Source organism: Vipera berus, assembly GCF_964194415.1.
Source record: "Vipera berus genome assembly, chromosome: 1".
NCBI lineage: Eukaryota > Metazoa > Chordata > Lepidosauria > Squamata > Viperidae > Vipera > Vipera berus.
This window is the reverse complement of record NC_138202.1, coordinates 297,602,702-297,619,652: the sequence shown is the minus strand read 5'-3', so window position 1 is coordinate 297,619,652 and position 16,951 is coordinate 297,602,702. Positions and strand designations below refer to the sequence as shown.

The following is a 16,951-nucleotide window of genomic DNA, read 5'->3' as shown; positions in this document are numbered from 1 at the left end:
TGGAACAGGAAAGAAAAAACCCTAGTATCTCCTCCTCACCCCACCCCCTTTATTTTTTTGCTTCTGGTTGTCAGTCTGTAATTCTGTGCCATGGATCTTATGATGGTGTCGATTGCTCCACATCAGATTGATTACATGGAGTCAAAAGCTGTAGGAGTTGTTTAAGGGAAGATGTGAGGGAGGAATACTTTCACACTCACAAAGATAGGCTGATACCAATATTTCTCTGCTAACCCATCTCCTGCCCAGCCATCCTATCTGTGTGTCAGGGCATTTCCCTTAAGTGGCTGTCACACTTTCAGAGTGAGGTCTCCACACAGGATCCATTCCGATGGAGGTGGCGGTGATCATGGTTGAGGCAGCCCTCGTTTCGATGCACAATAAGGACAGGGAAATAGAGAGCATCTTGGTAAGGAGGAGGTTCTTCCTCCTCCATGGTGACTTGGCTGGACAGGCGAGTTTGCTCAGTTGGACAGCTTTGCTCATTTAAGCTCTCACTCCGACTTTGCCAAAGGCAGCTGCGCCGTGAGCCATAGAGGCGGCCCAGAGAGAAGCGACTGCTGCTAAAGGGGATTCTGGGGCTGCCATTGCAGATACTGAGAGCACTACGGGAGAAGATGGAAGAGCTACTTATAGTCCTGTGGCATTGTTCACAGTTTTGCCTATAACTGCCATAATGGCAGGAGGAGTAAGTCGTGCAACCAGACAGGCCTACCAAATCCATAAGGACAGCCTCTGAGTAACTAGGCACCAATTGCTGGTTGGAGCGGATATGCCACTCTAGTTCTGTACTGTCTACTGTGTTGACCCGAGGCATCCGTCGGCAGAAAGGACGCTCTTCGGCTGGGGTTACTGCCACATAGTCAAATCCAAAGAGTTTTTCTACATGGTAGTGGACATAAGAAGTGCGATATTCATTCAAGACTCTCAAGGGCCAGGACAGAGTCAGGAGAGCAGCCACCCAGAAAACATAGTGAGAAACGTACCAAGGTAAATTGTCTGGGTCTGAGAAAGCCACCATGTACTCTTTGAAGTCCACATTCTTAAGGTGCATGCCTTCCCTTGCCTCCATATAGTCATCTAGCCCCTCGTTCTCTGTGAAGAAGCGGGCCCTCTGAGTCAGGTAGGAGTTCTCAGATTCTACATTGGCAAAGCTGAAGCACTTGGTGAAGCGAAGCCGAGTGGCCGGGAAATTCTCCAAGTCAATGAGGTCTTTTGAAATGTCCTTCACCCCACAGTTAGAATAATCAAATTCTGCTTCTGCCACATGGGTGTTGACTCTCTCGTGGTACACCTGGGTGGTAGTATAAGCATCCCCATTGCGATAGCGGGTGACCTGACGTGTCCTTCTGACATAATGATAGCTGATGGCTTTCCACCAGATGCATGGTGTGGCCTGCTGCATCCTTTGCACACGTTCATGCACACTGTCCACATCCACTTTGTACTGGAGCTCATTGCGAGTATAACAGTGCCAACACTCCACCAGGTAGACCACATAAAGCATCACTAAGAAGGCCAAAGGAATATAGACATAGCCATTAGAGCAAGGGCTATCATGATACATCATGGACTTTCCCTTATAAGCACTATCAAATGTCAACCGGGTCACCTTTGTTACGTGGCACCAAGTCATTGCTCCCATGCAGCCATACATTAAGAAAGAGAGCAACAGGCACTTCCAGTGTGACTCTCGACAGAGTGACTTGCTGAGCGACTGCTTCACTGGCCGTTGCTGCTTTGCGTGATGAGGAGACATCGTAGATATCGTGGAATTGAGCGGGGAGAGAGCAGAGAGAAAACAGGAAAAAAATGATTACTATATAGCGAAAGAAAGGGAAACTGAGAAAACTGCATAATGGTCTTAATTAGCATTAGCATTAACTACAGAATGAGTCACAGATGGGCATTCTCAGCGTCAATGAGAGTGGTACTCGGGGATAAATCCTCTCAGCTTGTAGGCATGAGGAGCAGAACTGAAGTTATATTATACATAATCGTTTCCCAGAACTCACATTCAAATTACTATAGCATCCTCAAATTACTACAGTAGAAGATTGTAACATTCCTCTCCCAAGCTCTGAAGAAATTAATGATTGGTGCATGTTGATTTGATCTGCCAGGTCTACCATTACCCTCTTTCAGCCTAAATGGAAAACTTTTGTGACTGGTTTATTAAAACATTGGATCTCACAGGAAGATGGGGAAAAATTGCCCCATTCTCCCTCTTTCCTAGCCCTACTTCTTCCTTTATGGATATTTTTCTACCAGTTTATGTCTAAAATATGAGTACACTCTGATAATCTGCAGTCATTTTTTTGCTGTAATTGTGAAACAATTGGACTTTTCTCTTGTCCAGCTATTTTCTGCCTTCAGGTTGAAAACTCCTGTTCAAGAGTAATCTCAACTATTGGTATTTATGGAATCAAATATGTTTATGGAGCAAGCCTATTTAAAGTCTTCTGTCTTTCTACGTTTATGTATCCCAGGGGAATACAGGTAGTCCTCAACTTACAACAGTTCATTTAGTAACTATTCAAAGTTACAAAGGCACTGAAAAAAGTGGCCTATGACCATTTTTCACACTTATAACCATTGCAGCATCCTCCATGATCATGTGATCAAATTCAGATACCTGGCTACCGACTCATATTTATGAAGGCTGCAGTATCCCGGGGTCATGTGATCCTCTTTTGCAACCTTCTGATAAGCAAAGTCAATGGGGAAGCCAGGTTCACTTAACAACCAGGTTATTAATTTTACAACCTCAGTGGTTCACTTAAGAAATGTGATGAGAAAAGTCGTAAAATGGGGTAAAACTCGCTTAACAAATTCCTCACTTAGCAACATAAATTTTGGGCTCAATTGTGGTCGTATGTTGAGGATTACCTGTATAAAGAAACAGTAAAGCCTCAATATGTCAACTAATAAGGGGAAAATGGCAGACTGCAATCCTTCTTAATTTTCACCACTACTGCAAACCTTAATTTCTTTTGGTAAACAGGCAAGAAATTGTACAGTTCTGTTTCACTGAGGACTGCATTCTTTACAGGAGTAACAGTAACTTGTCCAGGACCACTCTGTGGGCTGCATTTTTTCTTTCTGACATCTCTTTTCCACTTCTGGCACCTCATTTTCTCTCTCTTAGTCTGATGCAGAAGTGAGTAATCCTGATCCAGGGAGCTGCATGCAATTTATAAACCTCTTTTTGCAGCTCTGGTGGTGCTACACAAATCTGGGGGTGAAACACCAAGTACTGAAATTGGATTTTGTGCAATGTAATAGCTTATATAAGTATACTTGGCTTCTTTAGCCTTACAATAGTAGACAAAACTTTAAAAACTCAGAAAATTACAACTGTGCCTCCTTATATGGTGTAAATAGTTACTGTACATATGGCTAGAAAACCTTGGCCACTCATGAAGTTTTGTTTGCTCTCCTGTTTGCAGAAAAAAATGATTTTCTTTTGTCTGATACAATTATTTGGGCTTCCTGATTATAAACTGAATTTCTAATCCTAGTTTGCACCTAAGCAGTAGGTTCAGAGATGTGTGAATGTAATTTATTTCTGTTATTCCCATGTCTCATTTATAGGAATGTGGATGGCAAACACGATATAAGAAAGAGGATTTTGCAGTCTTTGTCCATAGACTCATAAACAAACATGTTTTAAACAAATAGACCTTCTACTGTAAATAACTCTTCTTTGTTAAAGGTAATAATCCCGCCCTATCTATCTAGGATTCAGCATATGATAGCAATGTAAAACAGTAAGTGGATTATAATAAATAAAATAACATTCATGAGCATAGTCCCCTTCTAAGACTTTCAAAGTAATGCAGATTGCAAGATATCTTATGAGATCATTAATCCCACAAGGGAGACATGCTCTTTGTCATGTACATGATAGAGCCAGTTACCCCAGCTCCTCACTTTACTGAAGACCAAAATGGTTTGTCCTTTTAAAACGAAGAGGAGAACTGAGAGCTCTGAGGCTGGACATAGATGGGAACTTACTATCTTCCCAGTTTAGAGGTCTAGATAAAAGAAAGCAGAGGCTCTCCGCTTCACAAGGATTCAACTTTTATAGAAAAAGGTGAATTTGTCTAGGCAGGAAATCAGCAAAAGGTTAATTGTTTTCTGTATGGTGTTAAATCTACTTTTATTTTTGTGCAAGCTAGAAAAATTGGAGTTTATATTGACCTTGAATCATAGCTCAAGCAAGTGCGAGAAGATATATAATTTTTTTTAACAACCTCCTTGCAATCAGTAAAGTTAATTTGGAATGCTTTATCTCCTCTTTTTATAGATCAGAGCAGCAGCATCCTTTGGTCTGCACAGTATTTTCTTTTGAAATTCTTATTCTTAAATTCCTTTTTAGTTGCTGTTTCACATGGTCACTTATTTAAATGATCTCTCCCAATACTGAAAACTTTTTACTATGTAAGATTTTTATAAATGTTTACGTCAGGTTTTTTTTAAAAAATAATTCGATTTGGTTTATTACTTGGGAACTTAAGCTACCTCAAGGAGGCAGAAAAGCTGAATTCTCTAGTTATGTGCCTTTATATTACATATTATTATCTCATATTTGCATTTTTATTTGGATTTTTAACTCCTAATTATAAATATGGCAGTACAGATTGTGAGAGCCCCATCCCTCCCTCCAGGGGTGGACGCTAAGTGAGGCAGTGGTGAAATGGGACAACTCGCCACAGTCAGCTCACCACAGGACAACTCACCGTGGGATAACTCGCCATGGGACAACTCGCTGTGAGACGATTCGACAATTCAACTTAATTATTTAAAATAATTTTTAAAATATTTTAATTGTTGTCATTCACATTTCATTTTGTCCATTCTTTGGCATCCTATCTTTAATTATTCTATTCCACTATTTCTCCGATATTAGTGTAACTTTTGTCCCATGGCGAGTTGGCCTTGGCTCGCTGTCCCGCAACAAGTCGTCCTGCAGCGGGAAGTGGGAGCTGGGTGCGAAGTCTATTTGGGGAGAGGATGTCTGAAACCCCTAGTCCTCCACCCTACAGCCCCAACTGTCCACTATAAAGATATTTCTAAATAACATTTTCTATCTATTCCCCTCTTTTATTTCTAATATGGGGATGGCAAATATTATATGAAAAACACACATTTAGGATTTTTCTCATACCCTACAGATTCTCATACAGATTCATACCCTAAAATCTTTCATTTAAACTTACGATCTTCTTGATTTATAATGACTCCCCTCCATATTTCACTGGCCATATTTATCTAGGATTAATATGCAGTATGAATGTACAATTAGGAAGATGCTTAAAAATAAGCATCATAACAGTCATACAAGTAGTGTATATGCATTGCTAAATTACAAGCCACTGTTTTTCTTTGTCTTGGATGGTGCTAGTTCTATTTTTGTATTTCTCACATTTTCTGAGTGTGATTATAGACATGGGAACATTGCTTTATAAATCTGCCACATTACCTCTCTGCAAAACGCAGCATCCTGGTCTAGTTATTAACAGCAAGATTTTTTAACAAGATTCCTCCACAAGCTATTTGCCTTCAATTCTTAAATGAAAAGGTTCAAGGCATAATTTATATGTTTGCTTTTACAGCCATCACTTCCCATCAAATGTGCAAAGTGTCACAAGACCTTTTAAACTGTAATCTTACAAACAAAGCCCATATCACATTTAAATTTTTGTTCTGCTTCCTCCTTCCAATTGGTTTTCAAAATATACTGTCTAGCCTGCAACTGAAAGTCAGGTAGGGGCTTTGATGTGGACAGTACTAAGTTATATGAACCAAACCTGCAATTTAATATGTGAAAACTGATTTTTAAAGTGGTGGAGACGTAGTCTGAATTATTTTTCAAAAAGCTACTTTAATGCAAATGTGTGTTTTTTCCCCTAACCTCCACTGCACATATTTATGCCTTTATCCACTGCCATGGCTCCTTCTTAAGGACAATGATTCAAGGAAGATGGGCATGTAAAAGAGGTCAAAGCCAACTTTCACAACTTTGAGACCCACCCCAGAAAACCTGACTCAAACACATCCATAAAATCATCAAGTCTACTGAACCAATGACACTGAAGGATTGAAAAATCAGAAGGCAGGAAAACATAGAAGTGCCAAATTTCAAGAAATAAAAGGCATTCCTGTGAATAAACAAAAAAATATAAGTATATATGTCAATAAATAATCAATGATTAAATTCATTTTTTGACATATTACATACAGTATGTACATAATAAGCCTGGGAAAGGGCAGCCACAGAGGCACTTGACCGAGTTGTACCCCTGCGGCCCCTGATCCGGCGCAGATCCCAGCGAGCCGCATGGTTCACCGCGGAGCTCCGGGAGATGAAGCGTCGGAGACGGGGCCTAGAGAGCCGTTGGAGATCCAGTCGATCCGAATCTGACCGGTTGCGACTAAGAAGCCACACCAGGTCTTATCTCGCAGCGATAAGGGTGGCGAGATCCAATTACTTTTCCACCCTCATCGCGTCCGCAGATAATCGCCCGGCTGCCCTGTTCAGAGTGACTCGCTCCCTTCTGAACCAAGAGGTGAGGGAGGAACCCTTACAGGATCGAGCCGAGGAATTCGGTCAATATCTGTTGGATAAAATCGCTCGGATTCGAACCGGCCTGGACTCCAACTGGGCAGAGTCTGAGGAACAGGACATGGGCAGTCTTGTCGACGTCATCTGGGAGGAATTTGATCCTGTGACTCCAAAGGAAGTGGACAGGATTATGAGGAGGTTGAGCTCCTCCACATGCTTACTGGACCCGTGCCCTTCCTGGCTGGCTTATGCAGCTCGAGAGGGGACACGAGGCTGGTTTCAGGCGGTCATCTCTGCTTCTCTGAGTGAGGGTCACTTCCCCGCCTCCTTAAAGGAGGCGGTGGTGAGACCTCTCCTCAAGAAGCCCACCTTGGACCCAGCTTCATTGAATAACTTTCGTCCAGTCTCCAATCTTCGCTTCCTTGCGAAGGTTCTTGAAAGTGTGGTGGCGCATCAGCTTCCTCAGGTCCTGGATGAAGCGGATTATCTAGACCCGTGCCAATCGGGCTTCAGGCCGGGCTACAGCACGGAGACGGCATTGGTCGCTCTGATGAATGATCTCTGGAGGGCCCGGGACAGGGGCCATTCCTCTGTCCTAGTCTTATTAGACCTTTCGGCGGCTTTCGATACCATCGACCATGGTATCTTGCTGCGGCGCCTCAGGGGATTGGGAGTGGGAGGCACAGTTCTGCGGTGGTTCTCCTCCTTTCTCCTGGGACGCTCGCAGTCGGTGTTGGCAGGGGGACAGAGGTCGACTCCGAGGCCTCTCGTTTGTGGAGTCCCTCAGGGGTCGGTTCTCTCGCCTCTCCTGTTCAACATCTACATGAAACCGCTAGGTGAGATCATTCGCAGCTTTGGAGTAGGGTACCATCAGTATGCTGATGACACCCAGCTTTTCATCTCAACTCCAAACAGCATCAGTGATGCCATCGACGTGATGTCCCGTTGCCTGGAAGCGGTTCGGGAATGGATGGGGAGGAACAGGCTTCAACTCAACCCGGACAAGACTGAATGGCTGTACATACCGGCATGCCAGGATACTCAGAGCATCCCATCCCTTAACATCGGGGGTGAGTTATTATCCCCTGTTGATAGGGCCCGCAACTTGGGTGTCCTCCTAGACTCACAGCTATCCTTGGAAGATCACATAGGAGCTGTGCCCAGGGGGGCCTTCACTCGGGTTCGGCTGGTGCGCCAACTACGACCTTATCTGGACCTGGATGCCTTGCGTACAGTCACCCATGCACTTGTGACCTCTCGCCTTGACTACTGCAACGCTCTCTACATGGGGCTGCCCTTGAAAGCCACTCGGAAGCTTCAGCTGGTGCAAAGTGCAGCTGCACAAACACTTCTGGGAGCCTCCCGATACTCCCATATCACACCTCTCCTCCGTGAGCTGCACTGGCTTCCGGTTGCCTTCCGAGTGAAATTCAACGTGCTAATGATGACATACAAAGCCCTACATGGCATGGGTCCGGAATACCTACGGGAGCACCTACTGCCAACGTCAACACCGCACCGTCCTGTGCGCTCCCACAGAGAGGGCCTCCTCAGAGTGCCACCGGTCAAAGAATGCCGGCTGGTGGCCCCCAGGGGGAGGGCATTCTCAGTGGGTGCGCCAACCCTCTGGAACAGCTTGCCTACCGATATCCGGATGGCCCCCGACCTTCACACCTTCCGGCGCGACTTAAAAACTTACCTGTTCCAACAGGCCGGCCTGGCCTGACAGCTCTTGGGGTTCATTTGTTTTTACTATTGTTTAACTGTATACATACGTTGCTCTGTACACCGCCCCGAGTCCCTCGGGAGAAGGGCGGTATATAAAACAAATAAATAAATAAAATAAATAAATAAATAATAAACACTGCCAAACTCCTTCAATTATCTTCTCCTTAACTAGGTGTATTTCTGAAGAAACAAATATAGAACCATATGTGGTACAGTAACTAGAAATAAGAAACAGTAACTCAGGGAATATTCTCATTGGTCACCTTGGTGTAAAGAATTGGGTAAATAAACATATTATTATCAATTTACTGATGGGGAATATAACTTTTCACACTGATGAAAAGTTGAAATGTTTAATAGAAGGGTGACAAAGAATCTTAAGTCCCTTTACATCATTTCCTTCCAATATTTTATTAGGTAGGAAAGAGGGACAAGAGAGCAAAAATATGCCATGCAACCTTCTGGAATTGTTACCACTCCTTGATCAGCAATGATCATAGGAGGTAACTGTATTTTCCTCTGCGCAACCAAATAATAAGTTGTTTTTGTGTACTGTATGCTTTGTCCCCAAGAACTAATCAGAGTGTGAACAATTAACCAGTGGAACAACCTGCCTCCAGAAGCTGTGAATGCTCCAACACTGGAAGTTTTTAAGAAGAGACTGGACAGCCATTTGTCTGAAATGGTATAGGGTTTCCTGCCTGAGCAGGGGGTTGGACTGGATGACCTCCAAGGTCTCTTCCAACTTTACTATTATGATTATGACTATATGTATTGATAGTTTGTGTGTGTGTTTCTGCTTTCTATATTTGTGTCCACTGGAAAAAGAGGGAAGATAGCATGCACTCCAATCTAGGTCATGTGACCAGGAAGGAGGGGGGGGCTTAGAATGGAGCAGTCTGCAGCATTACAAACTACTAACCAGCAACCTTTGCACTGAGATATTTTTTCCAGAATTTTCTTCTTTTCTTGCTGGAAACAACCCATTTTCAACCTCAACTTTTCTTTTTCTGGCTTTCCCCATCAAATGTAATTAGGGCCCCTACTGTTTTGGAGAACTATCCTGCTGACAAACACATTCTCACCCTTTTTCACATACTTAATTTCTAATATTTTGTTAAGTTAGAAACATATTTCATTTGCAGTATTTGTTGGCACTCCAGTATAAAGTTCCTGCATTTTTTAAGATGTCAGGAAAAGGAGCTCTCTTAGAAAGTCTAGATCAGACATGTCAAACACAAGGCCCGGGGGCCGGATCTGGCCCGTGAAGTGGTTTCATGTGGCCCACAAAGCCATCCTGGAAATAGTGAGGGAACGGCCCCCACTGCCTTGGCCCTGGCCCAGAGACCCTCCTTCTGCCAGAGACCCTCAGATCTGTCCCACTCCTGCCCAGGCCCCCATAGGCACCCTTGATGCGAACGATGTATAGCTGGCCATGCTCACCCAGTAGGCCATACGCGCTCTAGCCACACCCACCCAGTAGGCCACGCCCACCCTGGCCATACCCACCCGGCCCCCTGAGGGCAACCGCAATGCTGATGCGGCCCTCCATGAAATTGAGTTTGACACCCCTGGTCTAGATAGTAGTAAGCAACTTCTTTCAAATAGTCCTGTTTTGCACACTCTAGGCTCAAATGGAGAAGTCAAAGAGAAAAAAAGTTCTGTCTAAATGTGATTAAGAACTAGAACAGTATCTATTGGAGTATCTATTGGAGTTGAGCAGTAATGAACAGTTGAGCAGTAAAGAACTGGGAGCTATGATTTTGCATTGTTGTGTATAATAAACATCAAACAATAACATCTGCCTCTCCTAAGTCCTTGGGAAAGATTCGTTAGGTGGATAAAAATGCCAACCCAACTATCTGACTGACTGTGTGTCCAACCATAATTCCAAAGAAAACCAAGCATACCAAAGAGTATTAGATTAAGAAATATCCTGACAAATAGCAATAGCTATAGCAATAGCACTTATATATTGCTTCATAGTGCTTTATAGTCCTCTCTAAGCAGTTTACAGAGTCAGCATATGGCCCCCAACAATCTGGGTCCTCATTTTACTGACCTCGGAAGGATGGAAGGCTGAGTCAACCTTGAGCCAGTGAGGATCGAACTGCCAAACTGCTGGCAGCCAGGAGTCAACAGAAGTAGCCTGCAGTACTGCATCCTAACCACTGCGCCACCAGGGCTCTTATGTAGAACTATAATGTAAGTCACTTCTTTACTATCACCTATTGGCAATTCAGACTTCTGCAATCCAGATAATCCAAATCCAAAATTTTGCAAAATCCAAATCCAAAATTTTGCAAAAGAGGACAAAAATCATTCATTTTGTATGAAAAAATTGTGATGGGAGTTTCCCGATACTCCCATGTAACACCTCTCCTCCGCGAGCTGCATTGGCTTCCGGTTGCCCTCTGGGTGAGATTCAAGGTGCTGGTGATGACCTATAAAGCCCTAAATGGCATGGGTCCGGGTTATCTTAGGGAGCACCTGCTGCCAGCATCAATCTCCCATCGTCCTGTGTGCTCCCACAGGGAGGGCCTCCTTAGGGTGCCGCCGGTCAGTGAGTGCCAGCGGGTGATCCCCAGGGGGAGGGCGTTCTCTGTGGGCGCGCCTGCCCTGTGGAACGACCTGCCTGTGGAACTCCGGACCGCCCCCGACCTTCGTTCGTTTCGCCGGGACCTAAAAACCTGGTTGTTTGATTTATCTGGCCTGGACTGAGGGGTTTTAAATTTTTAAATTTTAAATTTAAATTTGAATTTGGGCTATTGTTATTTAATCCTATCTTAATTTTATTTTATTTATTTATTTATTTATTTTATTTTTATTACATTTATATCCCGCCCTTCTCCGAAGACTCAGGGCGGCTTACAAGCTTAGCAGTAACGTTATCTTAACTTTTGTACTGTTTAACTGTTTTTAACTTTGCCCTGTAAACCGCCCTGAGTCCTTCGGGAATAGGGCGGTATAGAAATCTAATAAATAAATAAATAAATAAATAAATAAATAAATAAAGTTTGATTAACAACTATAGTGATTCATTCAACAATTGTGGTAAATGTCATAAAATGAGGCAAACTCACTTAACAAACATTTGACTTAGCAACAGAAATGTTGGGCTCAATTGTGGTCATACGTCAAGGACTACCTGTACATTTGCTTGCTGAAACTACAAAAACATTTTGTTCCTTCCTTTCAGTGATAAAATTTCCAACAGAAAATAAATAATTGCTTCCTCTTTTCCTTCAATCAGCTCTAGAAAAATGTTACATTTTTCAGAAAACTTGTAAAGATTGGTCCCTCATGTCAGAAGCTAAGGAAGTTGTATTACATAATCCATAGTCTCAAATTGTGTTAATTTACTGCAAAGTTATTATAGTGCTTCTAACTGCAGAAGAGACCAGTTACTAAGCATCTGCTGAGACAGTAACATATGCTTCTCTCAAAGATTGTCAGTTCTATTCGTGGCATAATTTGCACTGGAGAAATTAAAAGTGCACCAAGAGAAAGGCAATATTTGTGGATTCAATATGGACACAGCATGTGGAACTGCTTTTCTCAAGTGGCATTTGATATTATTCCCATTTTCTTATCTGTAAAAGTTTTAATGAAATGTTTATCGAGGCAACCATAAGGTGTTAAATCTCACTCAAAGACCCAAGAAAAGGGGTGGAAGAATAATGATTATCTGTTTATTAAACAGGACAAAATCATACATCGTGGGCATTTTGTTTAATCGTTTTTAATTTTTGTATCTTGTTTTTGATATGTATTGCCCTGTTCACCGCCCTGAGTCCTTCGGGAGAAGGGCGGTATACAAATTTAATAAATAAATAAATAAATACAAAAAATATTATAAAAGAATTAAAAACATTGTTAAGGGAAATAAATAAACTCTATTACAGAATACATGCAAAAGTCCAATTTCATTGTTTGGCAAACTCCAGAGCAGGCATAGTATAAATAATACAGAGCCAAGTGGACTAAATACCTTAATTTGGTATAAAATGGTTTCCTAAATTCCAATTTTTAAATCATAACTCATTCCAATTTTCAGCTCTTGGTTTTACCTTGATAATATTTGAGCACTAGAAGGAATTTTGAAAAAAAAATAGCTTAATTTCTTATTAGCCTAAGGAAAGACTTACAAAAAAAAGCAAAATCGGTGTTATCACTATATGAAATTTGTTAACCAGTAGGTAAAAGATATAATGGACTAGCAATTTGAGTTTATTTATTTTGATCTGGTGTGTGCAAATAATATGATTAAGATACACTACAGTAGTAATCCTTCTGCAGGATTTATCTGATTTAAGCAACAACATGGAGGTTCCTGAAAAAGTCAGTGTCATTTATAACAATTGGCAATACAAGGTATCTCCCTAGGCTGGCAAAGCGACAGGAACTTTTGTCAGGTTCGTTTTTCTACTTCCCAGTTTCCTGAAATTATTTTTCTCCTTAAGTTTTTTTTTCTCACAAGAGACTACAAGCCCTAGTTATTATCTACATTGAATTAAGCAGGTTCTTCTGTAAAGTCTAATGAAAATGAGAACACTTATAAACAAAAGGTCAGTTTTCTCTTGTGCAGTATAGAAACGACAGAAGTTACTGTAACAGTAACTCAACTTATTTACTATTCCTAGCCTTCTGTGTACAGTCATGAACTCAATTTAGCTTTAATTCCAACGTTATTGTGGTTTCTACCCCCATGTTCCTCCAACTAGATGGGCCTTTGCTTGTTTGTGCAGAAGAGTTGCTGGCATGCCACAGACCGGTTGGGGACCCCTGGGCTAGAAGCCAGGAGACTGTGGATTGTAGTCCTGCCTTAGGCTCTCTCTCAACCATAGCAAGCAGGAAGCGCAAAACACTTCTGTTATCTTGCCAAGAAGCCTACAGGGAGTCATCCAGACAATTGCCAGGAATCAACACTTATTCAAAAGTACCCATCCCCAAATGGGCAATTTTCTCCTTGAAGATTTGATAGAGTCACATCATTTTGGTTAAAACCTAGCTTCAGCTCAGGGTAAACATTAATCTACTATTACAAAATGATCTCACAATTTAAAATTAGTTTTCATCTATTTACATTTTTTGGTCTGCATTGATTTTCACACACACACATACACACTTGAATATAAATAATTTTATGGTGGAGAGGAAGCAGTGTTCTTATCCGCAGGGTCATAACTTCTAAGCCAATCATATGCAAAACATACAGACACATAAATTAGTTAAATGGACTTAGTAATACCCAAGTCTACATGAAATCATACTATTAAAATGAAAGGTTGAAAAATAGTCAAACTGCAGTGGTTATTTCTCGTCTTAACTAATGCAATATTTTTCCTGTTCTTCGTTTCTCAGATTTTATCTTTTTTTTTTCTTTCCATGCAATCATGTCCAATTGTTGGAGACTTAGAAAAATCCCTGCAGTTTTACTGGCAAGGTTTTTCAGAAGTAGTTGCCATTGTCTTCTTCCTAGGGCTGAGAAAAAGTGACTGGCCCAAGGTCATCCAACTGGACTTGTGCCTAAGGTGGGACTAGAACTTATGGTCTCCTGGTTTCTAGACTGATGCCTTACATGCCAAACTCATTCACTTGCATTCACAGAATTCTCTTGTGCCATGAGATGATGCTTTCCAGTTAATCCCTCAATTTTTTTTTATTCCTTTTCATTTTTAGAGTAAAGTCTGGATTGGATTAAAATTATTTCGTATTTTACATACTGTATCTCCATCTCCTTCCTTCTTTTGTACTTTGTTTTTGTCACAAGAGTAGACAACTATTTAGAATTATCCATAAATGTATAAGGGGAAAACTAGTTAGAGCAGGGGTCCCCAACCCCTAGTCCATGGACTAGTACTGGGCCGCAGTGTGCCAGCAACCAGACCGCACAAACAAGCAAAGTGGGATGCAGGCAACGTGGGATGCAGGCAGCACACAAAATCATACACCCACTGGTCCGCGGAAAAACCTCTCTCCACGGAACCAGTCCCTGGTGCCCAAAAGGTTGGGGACCTCTCAGTTAGAGCACTGTAACTAAGATGACAACAGAGTCATAAGAATGTTTCAGAATGTTGGAAGTCAATGAGAGAATGTCACCTTTTTCTTTGCCCCCCCCTAAAAGTGAGGTGACAGATCATCAGTAAACTACATAGCACTAACTAGCCCAATGTACAAGCGGGTGTACCTAAGTATGTGCATAGAGATACAAGAGATACCACAACTAACTGTGCAATGGAGAAAAGCATGCCAAAGATAGCATCTGTATCAGCTTCTTTCCTATACTTCACTAAATGAAGGAATGTTGGAATTTATGTCATTTGGAGCTCATCCTTTGCAGTCAGATTCGGTGTCAGGTTTGCCAAAAAGCATCCACTGCATCTGCTATTTCCATCTGCAACCTATCTTGTTACAACCTTATCCTGATGCTCTGAAATAAAGGAAAAGTTCACGGCAAAAAAAATAAGAAAGAGGCTTAGTGCCAGAGCACAGGCTTTGCACGTAAAAGGTCCCAGATGCAACCCAATTGTCTCAGGAGATGTAATCAGAAAAGCCTTGTTGCCTTTATCCAAAACTAATGTATGGATCCATTGAAGGCAACCATCTCCTTTACTTCCTAGCTACCCATTTTTCTTCCTGGGTTTAGCTTATCCTCAAGGTTTATTCATCATATAACGAATGTTGTGGTTTCCATTTAGCATTTATGTTAACACTGAGCTTTAACTGAAAAAGTATCACATTTTGCTGAAAGATTGTTAGGAGTTTAGGCTCTGCAGTTAACGTTAACTGAAGTGAGTCGCCAATATTTGTGACAAATTCAGAGAGCAGCAAAATGGCTTAATTCTACATATAAAATGTGAAACTACTGGTATAAACAACAGTGAAATATGTGAAGCCATTTTCCACTGTATGCTTCCGCTGCTTTGTTTTGTTGCCATGTAACTCACTATCCTTGGATGCTTCATTTGTCCTCAGGAAGAAAACATTACCTCACAGCCAATTTTAGATGTTTACTCCTTAACGAATTTCGGCCACCTTCTAGACAGAATATATAAAAATGGAACTGCACCGTTTTACCCCAAGTCAGCTGTGGCACCCTTCTCCCTTGGATGAATTTATCCAGCCTCATTAAATCCTATTACTAGGCTCAAGATTAATCCAATGAAAATATCCAATTTCCTCTCAGGGATGCATTGTAGATATGGAAACCTCCCTTTTGGCTCACAAATAAGATAACTTAATCGGTGAGGCCATTCTTAAAAGACACAAAAGGGGTAGGATACGACGGTCATCATTATTATTAGACCGGTTTACAGATGAAATGAATACTTCGGTCCGTAGGTAAAGGACCCCGGGGAAGGCAACTTACACAGAATTTGAGAGAAAGGCGAGAAGAATCATCACCTTGTTTCTCCCGGGCGCTTTCTGGGTCTCCATGGGAGAACCGAGACGTCCTGCTACGGTCGCAGGAACGTCCGCTGCAGAAAAAACGGACAGGGAAGCACGGAGGGCAGCCGTGCAAGCGGAAGATTGCGTACCTGTGTCCGCAAAACACCGGCCCAGTTCCCGCCGGGCTTGCAAAGCAACCCCTCTGTCGGAGCGGAGGGAAGCACAACGCCATGCAACGAGCGTGTCGTGCAAAACCGTCACATGCAAACGGTTAACGGCGGCGGCGGGTTTTGCGACCGACCGACCGGCCGACCGGCGAGAGCAGCCGCCTCCGCTCTGTCCTCCTCACCTCCTCTCGGACTCCCTCCGCCTCATCCTGAGGCACTGAGGTGCTGCTGCCTCTTTCGCTGCTGCTGGCCGCGGCCGCCGAGGCTGGGGGGGACATGGCGCCGACTGGGGGGGCCTCTCGGATGGGCGACCGGCAGGCACGGCGGCGGCGCATTATCCCGCCACGGCGAGCCGACAAGCGCCACCCGAACGGCTGCGTCGGGGTCGGCAGCCCGGCGGAGACAACGCGGCAGCCTTCGGCGCCTCCATCAATCCGGGGCTGCGGAGAGGGTTGACCGCACCACGAGGAAAAAACGACGCGGCGAGTCGACGCGACCCTCCCAACGGCAGCGCCTGCCCCGCGGACTCGGCGGCTTCGCGCCTGAGGGACTCTCGGCAGAGAGCCCAAGCGAAGCTCACGCAGCCCGCCGGCGTGCACGCACCGCACGGGGATGGGTAGGGGCGGGAAAAGGGGCGGGAAATGGAGAGGCGCTGGTGCGAAGCTCGGCAGCTGCCCAGGTGAAACCGGGGGTCGCAAAGTGGGAAGGGAAGGCGGCGAGGAAGGGGCGCCTCAACGTCCTCGCGCCTCTCTTCCTCTTCTGTCCAGGCGCGAGTGACCTTGAGGCAGCGGAGCTCCAGTCAGCTTGCCGCTCTCGCCCCCTTTGTCTGTCCGCCTCTCTGGGCGGTAGGCACGGAGCAGCCGCAGCCGGTTGTTCGCGCTCGCTTCTTCAGCTCCCTCCTCCAAGGCCCTCGCCGGGGAGTGGGGGGGGGAAGAGTCCAGGGGACTCGGGGGACAGGCCTGAGTGGGCTCGATAGATCTTGCGCACCCCTCTTTTCTTCAGTTTCTCCTTCACGGCAGTCAAGTTTTTAAATAACGTGCGGCTCCGTTTGTAGGAGAGGGCAACCCGATTTCCTGCGCGCGCGCGCACACAGACA

General features: G+C 43.6%; 1 protein-coding gene across 1 annotated transcript; it reads right to left on the bottom strand.

Moving 5' to 3' along the window:
- Positions 1 to 298: 298 nt before the first annotated feature.
- TMEM151B (transmembrane protein 151B) lies at positions 299 to 16,133 on the bottom strand (the record flags this gene model as incomplete). The annotated part of the gene is made up of 2 exons (XM_081314061.1): positions 299 to 1,735; positions 16,038 to 16,133. 2 exons carry the CDS (start codon positions 16,131 to 16,133, stop codon positions 299 to 301), a joined length of 1,533 nt encoding a protein of 510 aa, XP_081170187.1.
- Positions 16,134 to 16,951: the final 818 nt, after the last annotated feature.